Raw genomic sequence first — 21,917 nt, 5'->3', positions numbered from 1 at the left:
AGCAAAAAACAAGTAACCCCATTAAAAAGGGGGCAAAGAAGACATACAAGTGGCCAATAAACATGAAAAAATGTTCAACATCACTAATCATCAGAAAAATCCACATCAAAACCACAGTGAGAAACCATCTCACATCAGTTAAAATGACTGTTATTAAACAGTCAAAAAATAACAGATGTGGCTGTGCATACTGGCTCACACCTGTAATCGCAGCATTTTGGGAGGCTGAGGCAGGAGGATCACTTGAGACTAGGAGTTTGGGACCAGCCTGGGCAACATAGTGAGACCCCCGTCTCTACAAAATAGACAACAAAGTAGCCGGACATGGTAGTGTGTCCCTGTAGTCCTAGCTACTTGGGAGGCTGAGGTGAGAGGATTGCTTGAGCACAAGAGTTTGAGGCTGCAGCCTTAATTAAAAGCCATGATCATGCCACTGCACTCCAGCCTGGGCAACAGATTGAGACCCTGTCTCCAGAAAAATTAAAAAATAACAGATGCTGGTGAGGCTGTGGAGAAAAAGGAATGCTTATACACTGTTGGTGGGAATGTAAATTAGTTCAGCTACTGTAGAAAGCAGTTTGGAGATTTCTCAAAGGACTTAAAACAGAACTACCATTCGACCCAGCAATCCCTTTACTGGGTATATACCCAAAGGAAAATAAATTGTTCTACTGGAAAGACACGTGCACTCAAATGTTCATTGCAACACTGTTCACACTAGCAAAGACACAGAATCAACCTACGTGCCCATCAACAGTGAACTGGATAAAGAAAACATGAGATATATATATACACCATAGAATACTATGCAGTCATAAAAAAAGAATGAAATTATGTCTTTTGCAGCAACATAGTTGCAGCTGGAGGCCCTTATCCTAAGCAAATGCAGAAACAGAAGACCAAATACCTCATGTTCTCACTTCTTTGCTGTTGTTGTTGAGATGGAGTCTCTGTTGCCCAGGCTGGAGTGCAGTGGCGCTGTCCCGGCTCACTGCAACCTCTGCCTCCCGAGTTCAAGTAATTCTCCTGCCTCAGCCTCCCAAGTAGCTGGGACTACAGGCGCCCGCCACCACGCCCAGCTAATTTTTTGTGTTTTTAGTAGAGACGGGTTTCACCGTGTTAGCCAGGATGGTCTTGATCTCCTGACCTCGTGATCTGCCCGCCTCAGCCTCCCAAAGTGCTGGGATTACAGGCGTGAGCCACCACACCCAGCCATGTTCTCACTTTGAAGTGGGAGCTAAACATTGAGTATTCATGGACATAAAGATGGCAACATTAGACCCTGGGATTACTAGGAAGGAGAGAGGGGAGGGAGCAAGGGCTGAAAAACTATGTACTGGGCACTATGCTCACTACCTGGGTGATGGGATCATTTATATTCCAAACCTCAGCATCATGCAAAATCCCTATGCAGCAAACCTGAATCTAAAATAAAAGTTGAAATTATTATTTTAAAAAAGGAAAATTTACATGTAACCAGATATTTGGTTCACTGAGCATACATGTAGTAAAATCTTCCCTAGAGCCAGGCAAAGCTTTTCAGTTTTTAGTGAGGAGTGCAGTGTTCTCTCACAAGGTTCCTAGAGGACATGATCCAGCTTGGACTCTCCCAGGATCTGTTGGAGAAACATGTAGGCTCACAATACTGAATGAGAGGAGGGACCTTCTATGTACACAATAAATACATCAATCCTTGTTTTCTTACAATCTGTTTCAAGTGAAATGGGTTCCTGGAGCACAATGGGTTGAGAGATGCTCTTTTGTGCGGATGTTCCCTCCCCATATCTCATTTTGAAAAATGATCCTGGATCCCCTCCCCATTGCATCTTTAAAGCAAAGTGACATTAATGGGATACCACTGGAGCCGGGGCATTATGCAGACCAGAGTAAAGCATGCCTCTCCTATGCTTTGTTGTTACTATTAGCTTATCCACTCACGTAGAGAGACTATTTTTGCTGCGTGGAGTCTACCCTCCTGAACCATCGTCAGAGCACTCAAGGAAGGATGCTCCAGCACGATGGAAACAAAATGTGTGAATTCCAGGTCTGCCACCTACTTGCAGAGTGACCATGTTAGATTAGTTGTTTCACGTCTAAGATCCTCATTATCTTCATTTGAAAAATAGGAATAATAATAGCTTCTTCTTAGACCTGATGAGATTACTAAAATAGATCAGCAGTTTTCAAACTTTCTGGTTTCAGGGTCCCTCTGTACTCTTAAAAATTATTGAGAACCACAGAGAGCTTTTGTTTATATGAGTTATAGCAATCATTGTGTATCATATGTCAAGTTAAACAGAAAATTATGAAGGTTTATTCATTTTAAAATGACAACTATTATGCTAACATTTTTCTGTGAGAAATATCTTCCAAAACAAAAGAATTACTGAGAATAGTGTTTTTGTTTTAAATTTTTGTAAGTCTCTTTAATGTCTGGATTTATAGAAGACAACTGGATTTTCAAATATGCTTCTGAATTCAGTGTGTCATGTTATGTTTTAGTTGGATTATGTAGCAAAAATAAAGCTTCACAGAGATATGTAATTGGTAAGAGGAAGGGTATTTCGATACTCTTCTCAGTTAAATGTGGATGTTCTTATTTGATTAATCACTAAACTTTGATAATTGATGTTGTCTTAAAAGTTGTGATGCGCAATCAGAAGCCATATTGTGAACTTTATGTACTCAATGACATAAAATCCACTGGTTTGCCTTACACTTGGAATGACTTTTTTTGCCATGCATAACTTTTAAAACAGTGTCATTGGCCATTTGGAAAAATTAGTTACCTAGATTGTACAGATCTCCTGAAAATTTACTCATTTTATCAAACCATATCAAAAAAATCATAATTCTTAATATTACCACTAGTCTTATCAGGTAAGTCTTCAGTATTGAGAAGCTGTCAAGCTCAGGATGGCAGATCTGTGTTTTCCAAAATGCTAATTTTTGCTTGAAAACTCAAATTTTATCATTGGCAACAAGTGTTGTTTTCCTGGAAGTGACAGACTCACTTCATTCATTTCAGTAATATGTCTGCCAAATGCTCAAGTCTGAATAACCACAGTTTATCTAAAACTGTTCTTTCAAGTTAAAAAAAAAAAAAAGCCAGGAATTTTTCCAAGAAGAAAGTGGCTAGTTCAGTTTACAATGCCAGTGATCACACCAGTGCTCTTCCATGAGATACCCACTGGACTTCAGTATGAAGCAGAAATACTTTTTGCATTCTTCCCACTTCACTATACAATGCCAAAGACATATATACTTAAGAATCGAGATTTAGTAAATAATATTCATTACTGCATCATCAGGGACATTCGTGAGACTGGCTTTCCCCCTCTTAACTGCCAGTGTGGCAGTAAAGAATACAGTGTTTCCAGCCAGGTGCGGTGTCTCACGCCTGTAATCCCAGCACTTTGGAAGGCTGAGGCGGGCGGATCACCTGAGGTCAGGAGTTCGAGACCATCCTGGCCAACATGGTGAAACCCTGTCTCTACTAATACAAAAATTAGCTGGGTGTCATTACGCATGCCTGTCATCCCAGCTACTCAGGAGGCTGAGGGAGGAGAATTGCTTAAACCCAGGAGGTGGAAGCTGCAGTGAGCCAAGATCGTGCCATTGCACTCAAGCCTGGGCAACAGAGCAAGACTCTGTCTCAAAAAAAAAAAAAAAAAAAAGAATACAGTGTTTCCTGGGCTTTGATTTACGCTCAGGCATCTGAAGGTTTACTACCCTTCAGGAACCTTTACGCCTTACGCCTTACGCCTTACACCTTCTGCATTGCAAATGTTCATACAGTGAGAAAAAAAGCGAATAATCTGAATTCTGTCTCTCACCAACTCCCTGAAAGGGTCTCCAGGACCCCAGCAGTCTGCAGACCTTCTTGAGAATCACTGAGATAGATAGTAGAAATGACATATCATATTGCCAAGACTGAAAAGTTAGCCTTTACTTCCTGCTCTTTATTATTTGTGGCTGTGGACTTGGTGACGAGCTGGTTCGAATGAAGGCCAGCCTTTGGGAGAGGTATTATTTTGATGAAATCTCACTAGAGTTCTTTCTTAGTTCCCTAGAGCCTAGTTGCCTACTTTCTCCTTGGGATGTTACGTGGAGACTGCAAACAAGTATTGGTTTCAGGTTAACTTTACTACTGGTTTCTATGCAAGAAAACCTGTATTAACCCTTGCTTTTTTTGTATGTTGTGGAGCTAATAAATATCTTTTTAACCGTGATAATTTTCTAATCTCTTACATCAGGGGGTCTTAACGCTGGTGTCAGAGGCTCTTTGCTGGTCCTACATATGGGCTTTTAGGTGGCCCCTGAGCCTTTAATTTTTGTTGTTGTTCAGCATTTAACAGCTCAGCAAAGCCCTTGAAATTTTACAGACTTCTTTTGTTTCATTAGGGTTGGGGGAGAAGGTGGGTTATTAGAGTAAGTTAAAAGCTTCAACCAAACTCTCAGAGGTCTCTAACCTGCCCCCTATAAAAACAAACATTAAAGATGACTTTTCGGATAGACATTTTTAAAGGGTAGCATCTCCCACCGTTATCTATTTCCTGACACACCTCTCTGTGGAAAGAAGTTTGCAAGCTTCCTCCCTGCCTCTGCTGTCTTTGGTTTTCCTCCCCTGGGCATTTCTGCACAGTGCACATCACCCAGCGCTTGCTGACGAGTCACTTCACCGTGATTTTTTAGTGCATTTCCCAAGAGAGCAAGGGTCTGTGCATCTTGTTTCTTCTGTATTCCAAAATGCAAAGTCAGAGTTCAGTCCCTTCAGATACACCCTGGGGGACGGGGGGGGTATTTTAGGCCAGAGAATACATCAGCTAAATTAGCGGGTTCCGTTTTGAACTATTGAGGTATGCAAACTTGGAATATTTATTTATGCCTCAACCCCAAGATGCGTTTTTCTCCCACATTCTTCAGTCTGCTTCTTGGAATCCAAGTGCTGTCATGAAAGCTGCAAGGCAGTCTGTTTAGTTCCAACAGTAGAATTTTTGGAAGACTTCCTTGATTCTGTAGGAGGAGTGTGGTGACTACCACTTGCTGACGAGAAGCAGCGGAGGATTCTGCAGCGTGACAATATGTATATCCGTATTATAAGATGTCAGCCCCCACCGCGCACGCCCCCGCCCCCATCAGCTCTGCTGGGCTGCAGAGGAGGGGGGACGAGGTGGCACAGGGTGGCTCTGCGGCAGCGGAGCCGCTTCGTGGTGTCGGTATCTCCACAAGTCCAGAAGCTGGTTTCACCGGGATGGGCACGAGTTCGACAGCAGGTTTTACCAATTGTGCTCTGACTTAGACAATGTAATTGTTCCCTACTTCAGAAAAAAAGTAGAGTTTTGTAGTATGTGGCTTAATTCAGTGGCTTTTCAGCTTTTGAAAAAGCTTTGGTTCATCTCACACAATACACAGGCGAGCACCTAACAGTTGGGAAGCAACAATGTCCCTGTCCTTTATGGGAAGCAGGAAAATAATATAACAATGAATAAGTTGAATTGACCCCATTATGAAGAGGCAGAAGAATAGCTAAATAGTACACTGACAAAATGGGTATGTATAGCAATCAGATCCCATAATACCGTATTCAAGAATCTGTCTCTTGGCGGGGGCATGGCGGCTTATGCCTGTAATACCAGCATTTTGGGAGGCTGAGGCAGGTGGATGGCTTGAGCCCAGGAGTTGGGGATCAGCCTGGGCAACATGGTGAAACCCCGTCTCTACAAAAAATACAAAAATTAGCCAGGCATGGTGGCACATGCCCTGTAGTCCCAGTTACTTGGGGAGCTGATGTGGGAGAATGGCCTACGCCCGGGAAGTCGAGGCTGTAGTGAGCCAGAATCATGCCACTGCACTCCAGCCTGGGTGACAGAGTGAGACCCTGTCTCAAAAAAAACAAACAAACAAAAAAGAATCTATCTCCACTTCCTAGGTTGCACTTTTAAGCTTAGCTTTCTGGACAACATTCGAATAGTCCTAGCTTACTAAATTCCATCTTTGCATTACTTGCAATTTCTAAATAATGAGAGTTGTCACTCACATGGGATTTTCACCAGAGTAGGTGCACCCCAACACTCCATCTTCATGGGGTCAAACCTTCAACGTGGTTTTGTTTATTTCTGTGCCTCTTTAGCAGATGAGAAAATTGGGACATGAGAACTTTGACTTGCCCTGAACTACTGACCTGTACAATAGTTCTGTGCGGATGATATTCATAGCCTTGGTGTCTTTGGCCAGGTCACCAGTCAGTCAGAGCCGTTGTCCCTCATCTCTTTGGACAGTGCTCTTCATACTGGTGGGTTTGGTAAATGTGAGTGCATGCGCTGTTTGACTCACTCACTCCTCAAGGGCTGAATCTGGTCAAACTCTCGTTAAGGAACATGCACCTTCTCGGTGGGAGAGTAAGGTACGGTGAACCTTGGCTCTGCTTTCCAACCAAGTGGCTTTTGTTATTGCATGATAAAATGTACAGCTTCACGTTTCTGTGCCTCTCACCACTACAGTGCCCTTTCTGTTTTTAAGGAAAGAAGGATTGTCCAAATGTGGAAGATGCAAGCAGGCATTTTACTGCAATGTGGAGTGTCAGGTAGGTGCTGGGCCATCAGCAGGGAGGGCCTCATTTCCTCTGAAGTCCTCCTCTTCCTTGTCATGGCATTCCTCAGCGCCCTCCTGTAGCCAGAGCTGGAAAGTATAGGATGTGGCTGGGTATCCTTGGATGTGTGCTGACCCCGACCTCACAGGTGGCCAGTGATAGGCAGTAACAGTTTGAGGCCGCATGCAGCACCAAAATTGAGGTGCAGGAGAAGACCATGTTAGATACAGGCAGATGTGCTAGCAAGTCTGCCCCAAGGACTGCAGCCACAGACGGAAAATGCAGAGATGACAAATAAACAATGTTAAAATGCTGTCTTTAAGTTTTTAACGTTTTTATTGTTGTATTTTTATAAATCCCTCCACAGCAGGCTACATCTTACCCTTGGGCTGTTTGAACCCAACCTGCTTGCAGTGAGACTCAGATGAGCCCCTAGTCCAGCCTCTGTATAGCCAGAGGGGGGCTATTCTGAACTCGTGATTGGGGCCAGTGCCTCAGGAGCAGCCAGGGCTGAGGGGTTCAGCATGGATGAGTCTCAAATGAATCCTGAAATGTAGGGATGGGAAGGTTAATAAGGAGGATGTTGGAGGAATTCTTGGTAGACTCTTTGAGGGCCTAAGAGTGGTATTTTCCAAACTGTTATAGTAAACACTTGTTCCACAAAATGTTCGTAGGTATTCCACAGAAAATGCATTTCACGTTCAGACAATTTAGGGAAACGTAGTCTCTTTACTTCAGAACCTGTTATAGTCTTTAATGCACTAGTATGGCATTGTGAATTTCTAAGCCTTCTTGTTCGATCTCTCTGTACACCCCGTGGCATTTATTTTTAAAGGGAACCTATTAATACACCTTGGGAAATGGTGATGCTGTTAAAGGGTGGCTCTACGGGACAGGGAAGATTTTCTCTATATCTGCATCTCTTTTTGTTGTTCCATACCTGGTGTTGTCCTTCCCCCATCCCCACCCTCTAGCCCCATCCCCAGTCTACTTTGGATTACCCACTATTTCATTTTTTTCTTTCTCACCTCCCTACACTGTTGGCTTCTGAAAGGCCTCAAAGAGCATTATTTAGCAGTGGGAGAGATTGCTAAGCCCTGGTGTCTCATCTGACTGTAGCGCCCCAGGGACAGCGGCCCCTCCCCAGAATGAAGCACAGGCTGAGACCTTGGCTTGGGAAGCTCAGACTCTGCCTTGGCTCTGAAGACCATATGCACCGTCCCCTTCCCTGTGTTTCCCACAGCAGGCTCCCGGAGGCTGTCAGCCTGTGTGGCAGTGAGAATATAAATGGAGCTCATAGTTGAGTTTTCGGGGAGGGTGCCTTCTTTTGAAGAGGAAAGATCATACTTTGCTCCTACCAATTGTAGATAGAGTAGTGCAACGGCATTGTAGAGATCAGCAGGCCCTGCGACATATATGGTTTGATTCTAGGCCTGCCAGGTGAGTTAGCTGTTTCTATATGTAAGTTAAACACTTCTAGAAAAATTAACTCATTCCATTCTGTAGCAAAGCAAGCATAGGGAGTCACATGTAGTTCAGATCATACAGCATGGAGTAGCAGGAGGCCATGGTCCCAGGAGCAGGTCCTGGCTCTGCTACTTACTAGCTCTATGAAATTGGCAAGTTATGGCCGGGCGCGGTGGCTCACGCCTGTAATCCCAGTACTTTGGGAGGCCAAGGCAGACAGATCACCTGAGGTCAGGAGTTCGAGACCAGCCTGACTAACATGGTGAAACCCCGTCTCTACTAAAAATAGAAAAAAATTAGCCAGGCGTGGTGGCGAGTGCCTGTAATCCCAGCTACTCTGGAGGCTGAGGCCGGAGAATTGCTTGAACCTGGGAGGCGGAGGTTGCATGAGCCGAGATCGCGCCTTTGCTCTCCAGCCTGGGTGACAAGAGTGAAATTCTGTCTCAAAAGAAAGAAATAAATTGGCAAGTTACGAAACATCCCTGAGGCTCAGTTTCTTTAAATCTGAACTGAGCACAATGGTGCCCACCTTGATGAGTTAGGGACCACGTGATGTGATAGATATTAAAGTTTTATATAAGCTGTAACCCTATATATAGGTGTGAGGAGTTAGTATAAACATATTACAGTCCACAGGAAAATCGAATTTGTGTAATTCAGGCTAGACTAAAGCTTAGCTTTATGCAAAGAAATAAACAGCATAGTTTTGATTTAAGGGGTTTGGTTTTTCAGCCTGAGAGAATGACTGGATTCTAAGAACTTGAGGGTGCTGATGGTGTACATCGTGTGAATAAGGCTTATTACAAAATGAGTCTTAACTCCTTTAAGTAGCTGTGAACAGTGTATTAATGAGTACCATCAGAGTGTGTGGCATGTGGAATTAGCTCCGAGTCTGAGTCTCTTGAGCACGCTGCTAAACGATCTTCTGTTAGACCTCATGAGGTGGCAGTATTTTGATGAATCGTCATGGCCCACATTGGGATTTGAGATGCCCTTTATGGTTTCCCTGCCCCCAGGACCTAGAATGCCAGATTTGCAGACCCAGAGACCTCATTTGTAAGTGTGCAATGAGGGGTGTCCTCCCTTGAGGGAGGCTCACATTAACCAATATCCCAACCTGTATGTGCCACAATGTCAGTTTATTACTCTACAACAAGAAGTTGAACAGTCTAGATTTCCTGCCCTTGAAGACAAAACTGTACAAGTGGTCGCTTCATAATGAGACAATTGCTTGGGGAGCAAGGAACCCCAGGATGGAGGAAACAGTCACGGGATTCTACTGTTGCAAGGCTGCAGGCCGAGAGAGCCTGCTGTGTCCAGCCTCATGATGGAGTTTCCCCTGCTGCTCACTCAGTTCCCGGGCAGGGGCACCCTGAGCAATGGGGATTACTTCTGCAATTCTGCTTTCCTGTGCTTCTGTTAAGTATCTGGTGACCAAAGTACCCTCCTAGGAGGTGAGTGGTACCGTAGCTCCTGAAGCCTCTTGTTTCTAGAGGTGGCAGGCTGGATCTGACCTGTAAGTTTCATTTTTGTTTCATCTGTCTCCCACTGCTGAAGGAAGAGGCTAATGACCATTAAGGTTTTTCATCCTTTAGTACTGAAGAACTAAATAAGTGTGGGCAGTGTATTATAAAGAGATAGAGCAGGCATAAAGGTTTAATAAAAGTAAGTGCCTAGAAATAAAGGGTAGTGCAAGGGCTTCGTAAAGGAAATCATTAGGGAGGAATCTGGGGCATTTGCTCCAGATAAAAATGTATTCAGGGTTCGGCTTAAGGGAGTGCTTGCATGGGATCAAAGTAGAGGCTCTGCTTAAAGGATAAAACGTGGCACAAAACAAGAGCAGCGATGAGGAAGGTAATTGAGTGATTCTCCACCTAAGAAAGCATGGCCCTCAGCTGCTAGTAATTAACTGGTCCTTCCTCAAAGATAGGCCCTACCCCCCTGGAGTCATCAGGTGGTCAGTGCCACACAGCAGATGGTGGAGTTGGGATGGAGGTTATCGAGTTCAACGTGTCAGTAGATAAGAAAGCGTAGTCCCAAGTGGTTGGGTGACCCAAGATCACCCAAGGTCAAACAGTGGCAGAACAGAGATGAGACTTTACATACTACTTGGGGAGGGCTTTCACCCCTTTACAGTAGTGTGCTTGGGAGAAGTGAGGGCCCTCTAGGAAAGGAGGTGCTGTGGGAATGTCAGAGAAAGAGAAGTGGCCTTCAATGGATGTGAAAGGCGAGAGCTGCGTCCATTGTTGCCTTGGCCAGACACCTCTTCAAGAGTGCTAAAGGCTCACATTGCTTCCTGGGGGTTTCCTCTTTACATGGAGTAAAGCTTCTTAGGGGATCCTAGCCATGGTGTATGTTCTCCCCAAGCCCTCTTCTGTCTGCAGTGCTTTTGGATTTTGCTTTATTTGATACAATTTGGTTCTATCTTGTCCCGTTACTTTCCTCTTAGTTCACTTGACTCAGTGTGATGGTGCCAGAGGAAAGATTTTAATTGCTAATGCATGAAAGGGTAATGGGAGGAAATACAAAAGAAACAGAAATTCCTTTTTAGTTGGGCGCGTTATTTTGTAACCTGTGTGTTTTAATGAACTGTATTTATTTTTCTAAATACACCTGGGAAACAAAGTATATTACTCATTCACCCACTCACCCATAAATTGTACCAGGATATTTTCAAGAGAAGAGTTTTAGAAAGTTGTTATATAGAATAATCATTGTGCAATAGGACTTTCTAGGGTATATTTCTTAACTCTAATGAATATAAAGAAGAAAACCTTTGTGTTTTGCAGCTGAGGGTGTTATGAGTAAGCTTTGAAAGTAGGAAGGGATTTTTTTAAGTGTGTATGAGGAGCATGCGAGAAAATAGTAGGCCCTTATCATTGACTAGAAAATAACTGAAGTATAGAACATGTCTAATAAATGCTGTTGTTATGGGTGATTAGTGTAATGGGGCCAGAGTCGTAGGTTCAATCCTGGTTCAGTTCACTCCTATCAGCAATAGGAAGCATCTTAAATTTGGGCCACTCTTTTTTTCTAAATTTTTAACATCACCAGTAGAAAGAAATGTGTGTGAATGACTGAGTATGTCTCATCGCTTATATTGGGAAAACAAAGCATATGTCCTAGTGATGGTAGCTCAGCAGCACGGGCCATCTTTGTATAAGGTGATCAGGTGTCCACCTGATTGCTTTTGCACTCTTCTTCTCAAGAATCATGCTAGTGGAAAGCAGAAATCCTGTGACATTTTCTCCCTGTTCCACATTTTAAGAAATAACATGTGGATGCGTACAGGTGGGCTGTGTTTGTTGTTAGAAGAATAGAAACACCAAATGCTAGAGGCAGAAAAGGGACGTCATGATGAAAATCCAGTCTCCTTATCAAGGAAGGCAACCTATTTGCTTAGCAGAAAACTGGATGCCATAATAATTACTCTTTTCTTCCAGTGCTGGAAATGCTGGTGTACCATGAGACAATTTTGCAACTCTTTATGCATCTTTAAGCATTTTTGACTATGCACAAAAGTGAAAGTCATGCACAGTAGTTATTATCTTAGTTGAAAATGAATTAGAAGTTTTAAAAGAGGACGATCAGTATGAAAAATTCCATATCTCACCTTTTTTATGGATTTGATTAAGTTCCACAGTCTGTCCTCATTATGGGAAAATCAGAAAGTGCAGACTAAAAGAACAGAACAAGTATTCATAATCTTGTTCCTTGAGAGAATACTTTGGTGTATATCTTCCTGAATCCCTTCTGTGCTTATATGTCTATTTTATTAATTTTTTTTTTTTTGAAAATGAGATCCTAGTTTACAGAAAATTTTATAAGTATTGCAGTCAGGGCAGGAGCACTAACTCGAATTTTGAAGAATAGTGGGAAAAGTTTTAGAAAAATTGATAACATTTAAAAAAGCATAAAGAGTTGCAAAATCACTCTGCATACAGCAGTACTTCCAGTATTCAAAAATAAAGTAATTTATAACATTCATTCCTATTCATCAGGTTAGCCTAATTTTTTTTTTCAATTTTGTCCAGTCGGGTTGCTTATAATTTCTTATAGGCAAAACTAGGGTAGTTGCCGCTGTCAGGTTCTTTAAAATATGTGGACCATCTCTAAGATAGAAGAGAATGTATCAAAATATGCTTAAAACCTGACATTTTTACTAGATACTATCACATCTTCCTTTTTTAAGAATTAAAGCTGTGCAGTGCCATCGTGTTGTATCTCTGCCCTTTCTCCGTTAATCCACCTTCAAAAAAGAAAGTGAAACATTATTACTATGGTAAATTTCCTTTGATGAAATTTAACCTGATTCTGCATTTTCTTGAATTTATCCAGCTACCTGATTTTAACTGCTATGAGTGGGACGGTATCTAATTGTAGGTGCTCTTACTTTTATCTTGGTTCTGACATTGCCATAAACTGCTTGAAGTCAAAGACTTCATCTCCCATCCCTGCCTCTAGGGTCAGTTGCAGCACTTGTTGAATGAATGAATGAATGAACAATTACCAATGTTTCAGAGCGCAGCCTGTGCCAGGCACTGTTCTGAGTGCTTCTTGTGGATCCGCTGATGGGATCCTTTGTGCCTGATGAATGCCCGATGATTCCTATTTGGCCCACATTTGTTGGTAGTCTTCAAGCTTGATATCTGATTATCACTGTTGGAAGGTGTAAACTCACAGACTCAGAATTCTGGACTTGCCAAGTAACTTAGGGATCATGTTATTTACAGCCAAGGAGACAGGCGCAAAGGGATTAAGAGACCTGCGTTGTCACACAGCTGCTCGCTGCGAGTGGGGATAAAATGCAGGTTTCTTGAGTCCCAGGTCAGCAGCCCTCCTGCTTGACAGCACTCTGCTTTCCTCCCAGAGCTTTCCTTGTGTTTGATTCCCTTCCTTTTGAGGACATTTATATCAATAAATGTCACCATTATGTAATATTTACAGTGACATTAATTTTAAATCAACTACATTAATAAATTGATTATATTTTATAAATAATAATTATATTAATAAATGTTCATATTTAACTTCCCAGGAATTCATTGTAGTTGCTAAACACCAAAGCACCACCTGCAGTTCAGAAAACAACAGCTTGCAGGCCCATTAGGGACAGAGATTATGTCTTGGAGTTTTCTTGGAGTTACTGGAGTCAGAGTGGGCATTTGTCTATAGTTGTTAATGATCCATCTGTCCCCAGCTGGTAGGTCCTCCTATCCCCTTAGGTATCCGGAGGGTCATCTCTGTCTTTTCCTCTTTGGTCTGCAGCTGAGGAGGGAGCTGATTAGTCTGCAGGGAGCCAGACCCACCTGTTCCCACCTCTTCGCCTCATCACCATGCTCTCATTTTAGGCTTTGGCTAAAAACAGATTCTCTTCTCCCTTGTGCATATCTTGTCATTTCTTTTCCTCCCTGCTCTTAGTTATATTTGGCGCGGCGTTATTTAATTCTGCAGAACATCTTGGCCCAGAACTTGAGCTAAGGGGCTGTACCATAGACTGCATTAAATCATTAAGTGACATTATGTGCTTCCTTCTTGGAGGATCAGGGTGGAGGGAAGGGGGTAGGGAGACATCTTCACTCCTTCAACAACTATATTGAGTGCCTAGTAAATGCCAGGCACTGTTGTCAGTTCTGGGGTTACAGCTATGAACAAAACAAAGTTTCTTTATTTTCCTGGGGAGAGACAGATACTAAACCAAACAACTAATAAATATGTAATATGCTCAGGTGGTGAGAAGTACTAAGAAGCAGCAGAAAGCAAGGAAAGGGAGAATGATGGGGAAGTGCTGTTTCTGACAGGGTGATTGTGGCAGGTATCTTGAGAAGGTGACATTCCAGCAATGGCTGGAGAGGAGGAGGGACGGAGTCACATGGATATCCAGGGGAGGAGAGTGCTAGCCACAAAACAGAGCAAGTGCAAAGGGCCTTGAGGCAGGTACATGGCTCCAGGCGCAGCCAGGACACTGCTGTGGCTAAGTGCAGTGAGGCAGGCGAGAGTGCGGTAGGAGATGATAGGCTGGGGGTGGTGCAGGGGCGCTCCCATCACGTGTGGCCTCCTAGGTCACCTTTAGCGCTTGGCCTTTTGCCTGGATGAGAAAAGCCATTCGGTTTTGAGCTGAGGACTGGCCTGATCTGAGTTTTGTCAACAGAATCCCTCAGGCTGCTCTCTGGAACCTAGTCCATGGGAGCAAGGACAGAAGCGGGCATCCAGTTAGAAGGCAGTGGCAGGACATTAGTCATGAGAGATGTTGGGGCTGCAGCCGGGTAGAAAGGTTGGGGAGCTAAGAAGTGATCAGATTCCAGTTAGAGACAGAGGATTTGCCAGAACTGACTGAATGTGGAGTGTGAATGAGACAGCAGCGTCAAGGATGACTCTAGCTTTCTGGGCTGAGCATTTATTTTTATTTTTGAGACAGAATCTCACACTGTTGCCCAGGCTGGAGCGTAGCAGTGCAGTCTCGGCTCACTGCAACCTCTGCCTCCTGGGTTCAAGTGATTCTCCTGCCTCAGCCTCCCGAGTAGCTGGGAGTACAGGCACATGCCACCACACTTGGCTAATTTTTTTATTTTTAGTAGAGATGGGGTTTTATCACGTTGGCCAGGCCAATCATAAACTCCTGACCTCAGGTGATCCGCCCATGTCAGCCTTCCTGCCCTGAGCATTTATGGCCATTTTCTGAGCTAGGGAAGGTAAAGGACAGAGCAGGACAGTACCCAATTCCATCGTGAAAGAGACAGTGTGTAAGGGCTCCCATCAGTATACAACGTGCTCTGATATTTCCCATCTAAAAAAAAAAAAAATCCCCCGCAACTTTTCACTACTCTAAGCTGTGTCTCCTTTCATTCTTTCTTGAATCTGCACCCAGTCATTTCTTACCCTATCATCCCACCAAAACTGGTTTTTATGAAAATCAAGCTTCCGTGATCCCAGATCACATTCTCCGTCCTCTCACACTAAGCCTGTCTCCAGCACTGGCATCATCATTTACTCCCTAGTCCTCAAAGTACTTTCCTCCCTCGGCCTCCAAAACACCATGGTGTCCTTCTCTCATGCCTTCCCCATCTCAAGTGATGGCGCCTCCACCCTTCCAGCAGCAAATATCCTTCATCCTCTACCTGGGGCAGGGAAACTTCAGGGCATATGATAGAAAGAATACTACTGTTAGGCCAGGCGCGGTGGCTCACGCCTGTAATCCCTGCACTTTGGGAGGCCGAAGCGGGTGGATCATGAGGTCAAGAGATCAAGACAATCCTGGCCAACATGGTGAAACCCCGTCTTTACTAAAAATACAAAAATTAGCTGGGCGTGGTGGTGCACACCTGTAATCTCAGCTACTCAGGAGGCTGAGGCAGGAGAATCACTTGAACCCAGGAGGCAGAGGTTGCAGTGAGCCGAGATCGCGCCACTGCACTGCAGCCTGGCGACAGAGCGAGACTCCGTCTCAAAAAAAAAAAAAAAAAAGGAAAGAAAGAATACTACTGTTTCATCCAGTGCATCTTTGGGAAGTCCTAACTATTCCTAAATCTTTCCAGTGGTTGCCCTTCATGAAACCCTCATTTGTGCTTTTTAAAAAGTCGCCTGTAAAAGGGACTCATTGCTGTGTAAGTCAACTCTCCATTATTTGCCCTGATGTGAGAACAAAGCCAGAGCGGAACTGTGAGGCAAGAGAGCCAAATCAATGGCTGATACTCAAATCGCTCCCTCTGCAATTTGACAGCCTGCACAGATGATGGAAAGATGTATGTGTTGTTTGGAATAATGAGGGGCTGCAGAAAGCCATGAGGTGCTTGAGGAAAAAACACAAAGTAGATCTTCTCATCCCAACAACCTTGACCAGGCCTGAGTGAAGGTCATACAATCCTGCCTATCTTAAAGGATGTTTTTATCTCTAGCTTTTGTGAGCATCCTCGTGTTTTCCAAAAGGAAACATATTTTACTTGACCTTAACTAGGGGGACTCACTGCATCCTCTCCTCTCACACTTTATTCTAGTGTATGTGCTGTTTTTTAATAATGTTTTTTTCAATCTTCCCAGAAAGAAGATTGGCCCATGCACAAGCTGGAATGTTCTCCCATGGTTGTTTTTGGGGAAAACTGGAATCCCTCAGAGACTGTAAGACTAACAGCAAGGATTCTGGCCAAACAGGTGAGGAAATGGGACAATGGTCAAGTGCATTTTATTTTATTTTTCTTTTAAAGGTCAGAAAGATGAGTAACTGACCTTTGGTAACCATCTCTCGTTAAACATCCTTAGTCTACATTTCCTATCATATCCATATGGACAAGGGTGGGGAAAATACTGCAGGCATAATCTGGTTAGTTGTGCGCCCTGTGCAATTAGGATGTTGCTTACCCTAGACCAGGAGCATAGCCACAGCTCTGAAATTCTGAGCTGTTTTCATGACAGGTCTACATGGAAATACATGACATGAAAAGCCTGACCCCAAATAATTAGAGCTTCCTAGGGAACCAGATTGGTCTTTCCATTCTGACATGAAGAGTGTACTCTGTTCCCCTTTCCTGTGTAGTATTCTGCTCTTTCTTGGCTCCTTTCTTGCCTGTGCATAGGCAGGCAAAGAATTGGATGGAACAGCCTTGACTATGACATGTGCAAAGAGGAGAAAAAGTGGAAAAGTAGAAATAGAGGCAAGGGAGAAGGGAAGAGAGTTAAAAAAAAAAAAAAAGTGAAGAAGAAGGAAAGAAAGAGGTGCCCTTGATGGAAACAGAGGATAGTCATCAATGGCTTTCTCCAGAAGTGATGCCAACTCTGACTGTTCTGTGGTGGGCAGGCCTATGCAAACTTACCCTCAAAGACTAAGGAAGCTGAGAGACAGAAGAAAGAAGCTGACAAATGTAGTTTATTAGAAACATTTACTAGGACTTATGAACTGAAGCCATGTCTATGTCTTGGGTGGCAGCAAGACAAGATGGTGGATCCTTGCACCATTGCCCACCAGACCCAGGGCTTATATACCATAGGAAAGAAATGTGTACAACAGTTACAAGGAAAGGCAAGGATACTATGCAGATCTGCCTGAGAGCAAGATTTGTGCTCAAGATTGTATGGACCTAAGGCAGGATTTAAGGTAGCCATAGATAAAGTAGAAATCTTAGAAGCATTCCCAGAGCAGGAGTTAACCAGAAATCAACATGGTACATCAGCATCCAAGATGAAATTGCTTTAGCTGCCACACTGACTGTTCTCCCCCGATCTGGTTCGTTCTTGCTGATTGCATGATAGTTAGACACCCAATCTTCGAAGGCCAAACTAAAAAGAGGACAGGAAAATGCCATAGAACTTGTCCTTGTGATCCAATGAAATAGGCAGTGTGGGGTTTAGAAGGCGTATGTCCAGGCTGTGGAGGTCTTGCTTCTCAGTGCTGTCAGAGAAGTTGGTGGCAGGGCCTCTGGACTATAAATCTTTTAAAGCTGAAATTTTGGCCAGGCATAGTGGCTCATACCTGTAATCTTAGCACTTTGGGAGGCCAAGGCAGAAGGATTGTTTGAATCCAGGAGTTTGAGACCAGCCTTGGCAACAAAGTGAGACCCATTCTCTATAATAAATTTTAAAAATTAAAAAAATTTCCCAGGTGTGGTGGTATACACCTGTGGTCCCAGCTATTCTGGAGGCTGAGGCAGGAGAATTGCTTGAACCCGGAACTTCAAGGCTGCAGTGAGCTGTGATTGTGCCACCATACTCTAGCCTGAGCAACAAAGTAAATGAGAGTGTCTCTAAAAATGAAAAAAAAAAACAACTGAAATTTCATCCACTTCTCCTATATACCTACCAGCCCTCCTCCACCCTTAAAATTTTTCTATTTTTTAATCTAAGCCAAATGTGATGGAAATGATTAGCATGTATCTGTCCCCAGACCAAGTTAGGATCCTGGGCTGTGTAAACAGAAGTAGAACATTTCAAAACTCTGAGGTCATCCTTCAGCTATGTTCAGCTTGGGTCAGGTGCTTGCTGAAATGCTACCTCGCCAGCCAGCCGAGAGTAACAAAAGCCATTCATGGGTTGCCTGTAGAGTGAGACCAAAACATCAGAATTGTTTCCCTGCAGGAGGTTAACTTTCAGATCCTTAATAACAGTTATTTTTAAATTTATGCAGAGTATTTGGGCTGAATGATTCAGAGGGAATAGGATGACTGGGTGAGGTATCAGAGTCAGTAAGTCATCAGATGGGATCTCTGTGCATCTTGGGAGGATTGGGTGGCCAAGCTGGTGTTTTATCATTTTGTTCCCCTGAATTATTGATGATATTTATAGTGATATGTTAAGAATTCAGAAGAGGCTGGTAGACTTTCCTGAATGAAAAGCTTTCCCAAGCGAGATGACTTATAAATCTTATAAAAATGCATCCCGTGAATGGAAGATTTCTGCTCTAAAAAAGAACTATTGAAATATTTTGGCACCAGGAGGGTAGTCTGAATGCAAAGATGAGTTTATACAAGCTTCATTCAAGTTTTATTATAATTACTACTACTACTAATAGTGTATTAAATGAAAGTTACCTGCCCATCTTTTCATCTCTATAGGACTTGATGATTAAAAAAACAGACCATTTGTATTCTAGTAGCTTGCAAAGGATTAGGGGAGACAGGCTACCAAACTACCAAGGGGAGGCTTAACATGTTAACTAGGGAGGTGAGCGTGCCCTGCTAGACCACCTGTATCCCCAAATTGAATAGCCAGATTACAAAGACACGGCCTTGGGCCAGCTCCTGAGCTCTGCCTTTGAACTCTTGTCAACACCAAGTTTATTCATGTTCTCAAAGCCTAGCGGGTTTACTATTGTTAGCTCCTCTTGGGGTGTCTAGAACAAAGCCAGCAACACGTTTAAAGTGAATCTGGGCTCACAGATACAACCAAAAGTGTTCTTTTTGAAACACAGAATTTGAGATCATTTTAGCCTATGCTTAAAGAAAGTGTAAAATGGATGGGGGGTTTGATTTTGTTCCTTTTTAGAAGGAGAAATAATAAATAGGATGGTTTGTCTGTAGACCCAGTCCTTTTAAGTAAGGACCCTAAAAAGTTGTTTTCCGGCCCTGTTCTTTCCCGTAACAGGCATTTCTGAGCCTACTGTGTGCATAGTATTATCAGGGTGTTAGGTACACGGTAGACATTTTAAAAAGCGCTTTCAAGAGTCTTTGGATTTGGCCGGTGGAGAGCCCTAGTGGTGGAGTCCTTGAGTAGCTTGTTTTACTTCCTTAAGAATTGTTACTTTTTCTTTATGTTGATGTAAAAGTGAAAGTGCCACTTTATTACACTGGTTGTTAAAAAATCTGTATCTGTGTGATTTCTTCCCCAATTGCTAGAAGATCCACCCAGAGAGAACACCTTCAGAAAAATTGTTAGCTGTGAAGGAGTTTGAATCACGTAAGTCTTTCTGTGACCAGCTGCGCAGTTCTCTCAGCCACAGATTTCACGTGGGTTGGGCAGGATTGAAGCGAGGAACGGGCTAGTTTGTGCTCAGAGGAGTAGTGATTTCTTTAATTACTAGTTTTTATTTTGACTTTTGTGCTGTTTCGAAAAGCACTTTTAGCTTTTTTCTTCTGAGTTGACAGGATTGTTAGGAAATAATTAAAGGACGTAGGAGCTCCCAAGATGAATTATTGCACCCTGAGCTACCTCCTGCTGGCCTTCTTGGCATGCTGAATATTTTTGGATCTTTGCTGAATTGCAGTCCTCTAAATAGCTGATGTTCTTACTGAAAGCCATGAAATCAGGGGTTGTCCAGTTGTTTGACCATGGCCCAGATTCCCAGGCCAATTAGGGGGCCCTTGACTAGGCTGAGGCTGGTTATGAGTCATTGCTACCCATCCCTGACCTCGTTGCTAACAGTCAGTGGAAATCTCATGTCCCGAGTGACTTCTACTCATCAGAGGGAGAGAAGGAAGAAATGGCTTGCTTTCTTTCCCTAGGGTTTGTCAGTTAAACCAAGTGATGGGGAAGAATGTTCTCTGGGGGTTCAACATGTTAGTTTTGGGGTTTTTTTTTGCCCTTTCCTTTCCTCTATATCATTTACAGCAAAAATAGGATGTAGCTAGAAATCCCCGGGTGAATAATGGATTATTTATCCACAGATCTGGATAAGTTAGACAATGAGAAGAAGGATTTGATTCAGAGTGACATAGCTGCCCTCCATCACTTTTACTCCAAGCATCTCGAATTCCCTGACAATGATAGCCTCATAGTACTCTTTGCACAGGTAAGGATGCCGGCAGCAGGTAACACTCAGTCTGGCCTTTCCCTCTCCAAGGCCCTCTCCCCAGCAAGCACTCAGTGAAGATGAATGCAAATAGAATGATGGCATCTTCCTGACAACGAAGCTCTGAGCCAATTGGACCCTGTGTTGCCATAGCCTTGCTCGGTGACCTTGAGCAGATCAAGGTCCCCTCTGCTGGCCCTCATTGATGGGTGGAGTGTAGGAAATTCGCCTCTGCCTCTGCCTCACAAAGAGTTCATGAAAACAAAGGAGTTGTCAGTGCCCTGGTACTCTGGCATACTTGAAGCTCTTTGCAAAGAAAAGACCATTTGAAGTTCCTACATTAAATTTTACTTTTACTCTCTTAAACCTTCTGTTCTATCTGTAGTGTTTTTTCACTCTAACCAAGGCTGCACTGATAGGAGGGCCCTTTGTGATGGCCTGAGGAAGGGCAGTCACTGTTGAGAGGAGCCCAAGTGGGTCTAGATGTGGAAGTCTTTCCTGACGGTGGCTAAGAAATCTTGTTTAGAGAAGCCTAGGTTTACCGAAATCAGATCTAAGGAAATCTTAGGCTTCTAAGCAAGAGCAATTTGAAAGTGATTACAGCTTTGGAAACTAGGCCACTGGCAAGGCAAGGCTTGGGCATTGTTAGGACGAGAGAAGGGTGCAGCGGCCATGCCTCGGGGAACACACAGCCTTCCTGTTATCGTGAAGGTAGCTCTTCCTGGCCTGACTTACTAGATTGGATTTCTGTCTCGTGTGCCTTTGCGATTCCCTCTACAAACTGGGCATCTAGTTGAAAGTGACCTTCCCAGATAGAGAAATACTAGAATTCTGCTCCACGGGAGCAAGAAGCTACATCAGTTTCCGGATGTGTAAAAGAGATGAAGTGGACACCTCCATGGTTTTGTCTTAGAATAGAATAAGCATTACCTAATGTACCCTTTGCCCAGTAACTCTATTTGCAGGAATCTGTCCTAAGGATATAATCAGAAATCATGGACAGAGATTTACATACAAATTGTTTATTGTAGGATTCTTTTAAAAGCCAAAGGCAGAAAAGAAAGAAGGAAGGAGGAAAGAAGGGGAGGAAGGGAAGAAGAAAAGGAAAGAGGAAAGGGAAATACTATAAATGGCCAGTAGTGGGAGTTTGGTTACATAAATTGTGGTATCTCCATGTGATGGAAGGTTACATAACCTTTTTAAGTTACGTTTCACAGACTGTCTAAACATGGGAAATGCTGATGACATAACATTAAGTATCAAAGCAGTACGAAAAGTATGAAAACAGGGTATAATACGAAAACACACATACATAACGTAAAGATTAAGTGGAAGTTCACAGTTGTCTTCCGAGTTGTGGAAAAATTTAGGCTTTTTACTCGTTGATTTTCTGGATTTTCTACAGTGAGCATGTATAACTTACAAAAAGCATGCTAAGAAGGAGAAAAAGGCAAAAAGCACACACTTTAAAAATTACACACATAAAGAAAGTGGCCAGGCACCATGGCGTGTGTCTGTAGTCCCAGCTACTCAGGAGGCTGAAGTAGGAGGATCACTTGAGCCCAAGAGTTCGAGGCTGCAGTGAGCTGTGATCACACCACTGCACTTCAGCCTGGGCAACAGAGAGAGACCCTGTCTATAAAG

At 43.3% G+C, this 21,917-nt stretch overlaps 1 protein-coding gene across 4 annotated transcripts in view; it reads left to right on the top strand.

Annotated features, from left to right (window-relative positions):
• The window catches only part of SMYD2 (SET and MYND domain containing 2), a 56,387-nt gene that overhangs the window by 17,957 nt on the left and 16,513 nt on the right, over positions 1–21,917 (top strand). For 2 of the 4 annotated variants that reach the window (XM_054452486.2, XM_054452470.2), the window contains exons 2-5: positions 6,523–6,586; positions 16,097–16,207; positions 19,381–19,441; positions 20,149–20,273. In XM_054452486.2, the coding sequence (XP_054308461.1) occupies positions 6,523–6,586; positions 16,097–16,207; positions 19,381–19,441; positions 20,149–20,273 (361 nt within the window). The remainder of the gene's footprint in view (positions 1–6,522; positions 6,587–16,096; positions 16,208–19,380; positions 19,442–20,148; positions 20,274–21,917) is intronic. The other 2 variants (XM_054452476.2, XM_054452551.2) reach the window with 2 other exon arrangements.

The sequence above is a fragment of the Pongo pygmaeus genome, chromosome 1 (assembly GCF_028885625.2).
Source record: "Pongo pygmaeus isolate AG05252 chromosome 1, NHGRI_mPonPyg2-v2.0_pri, whole genome shotgun sequence".
In the NCBI taxonomy this organism is placed as follows: Eukaryota; Metazoa; Chordata; class Mammalia; order Primates; family Hominidae; genus Pongo; species Pongo pygmaeus.
Note: the sequence above shows the minus strand (reverse complement) of the source record. Positions and strands in the feature narration are given on the sequence as shown.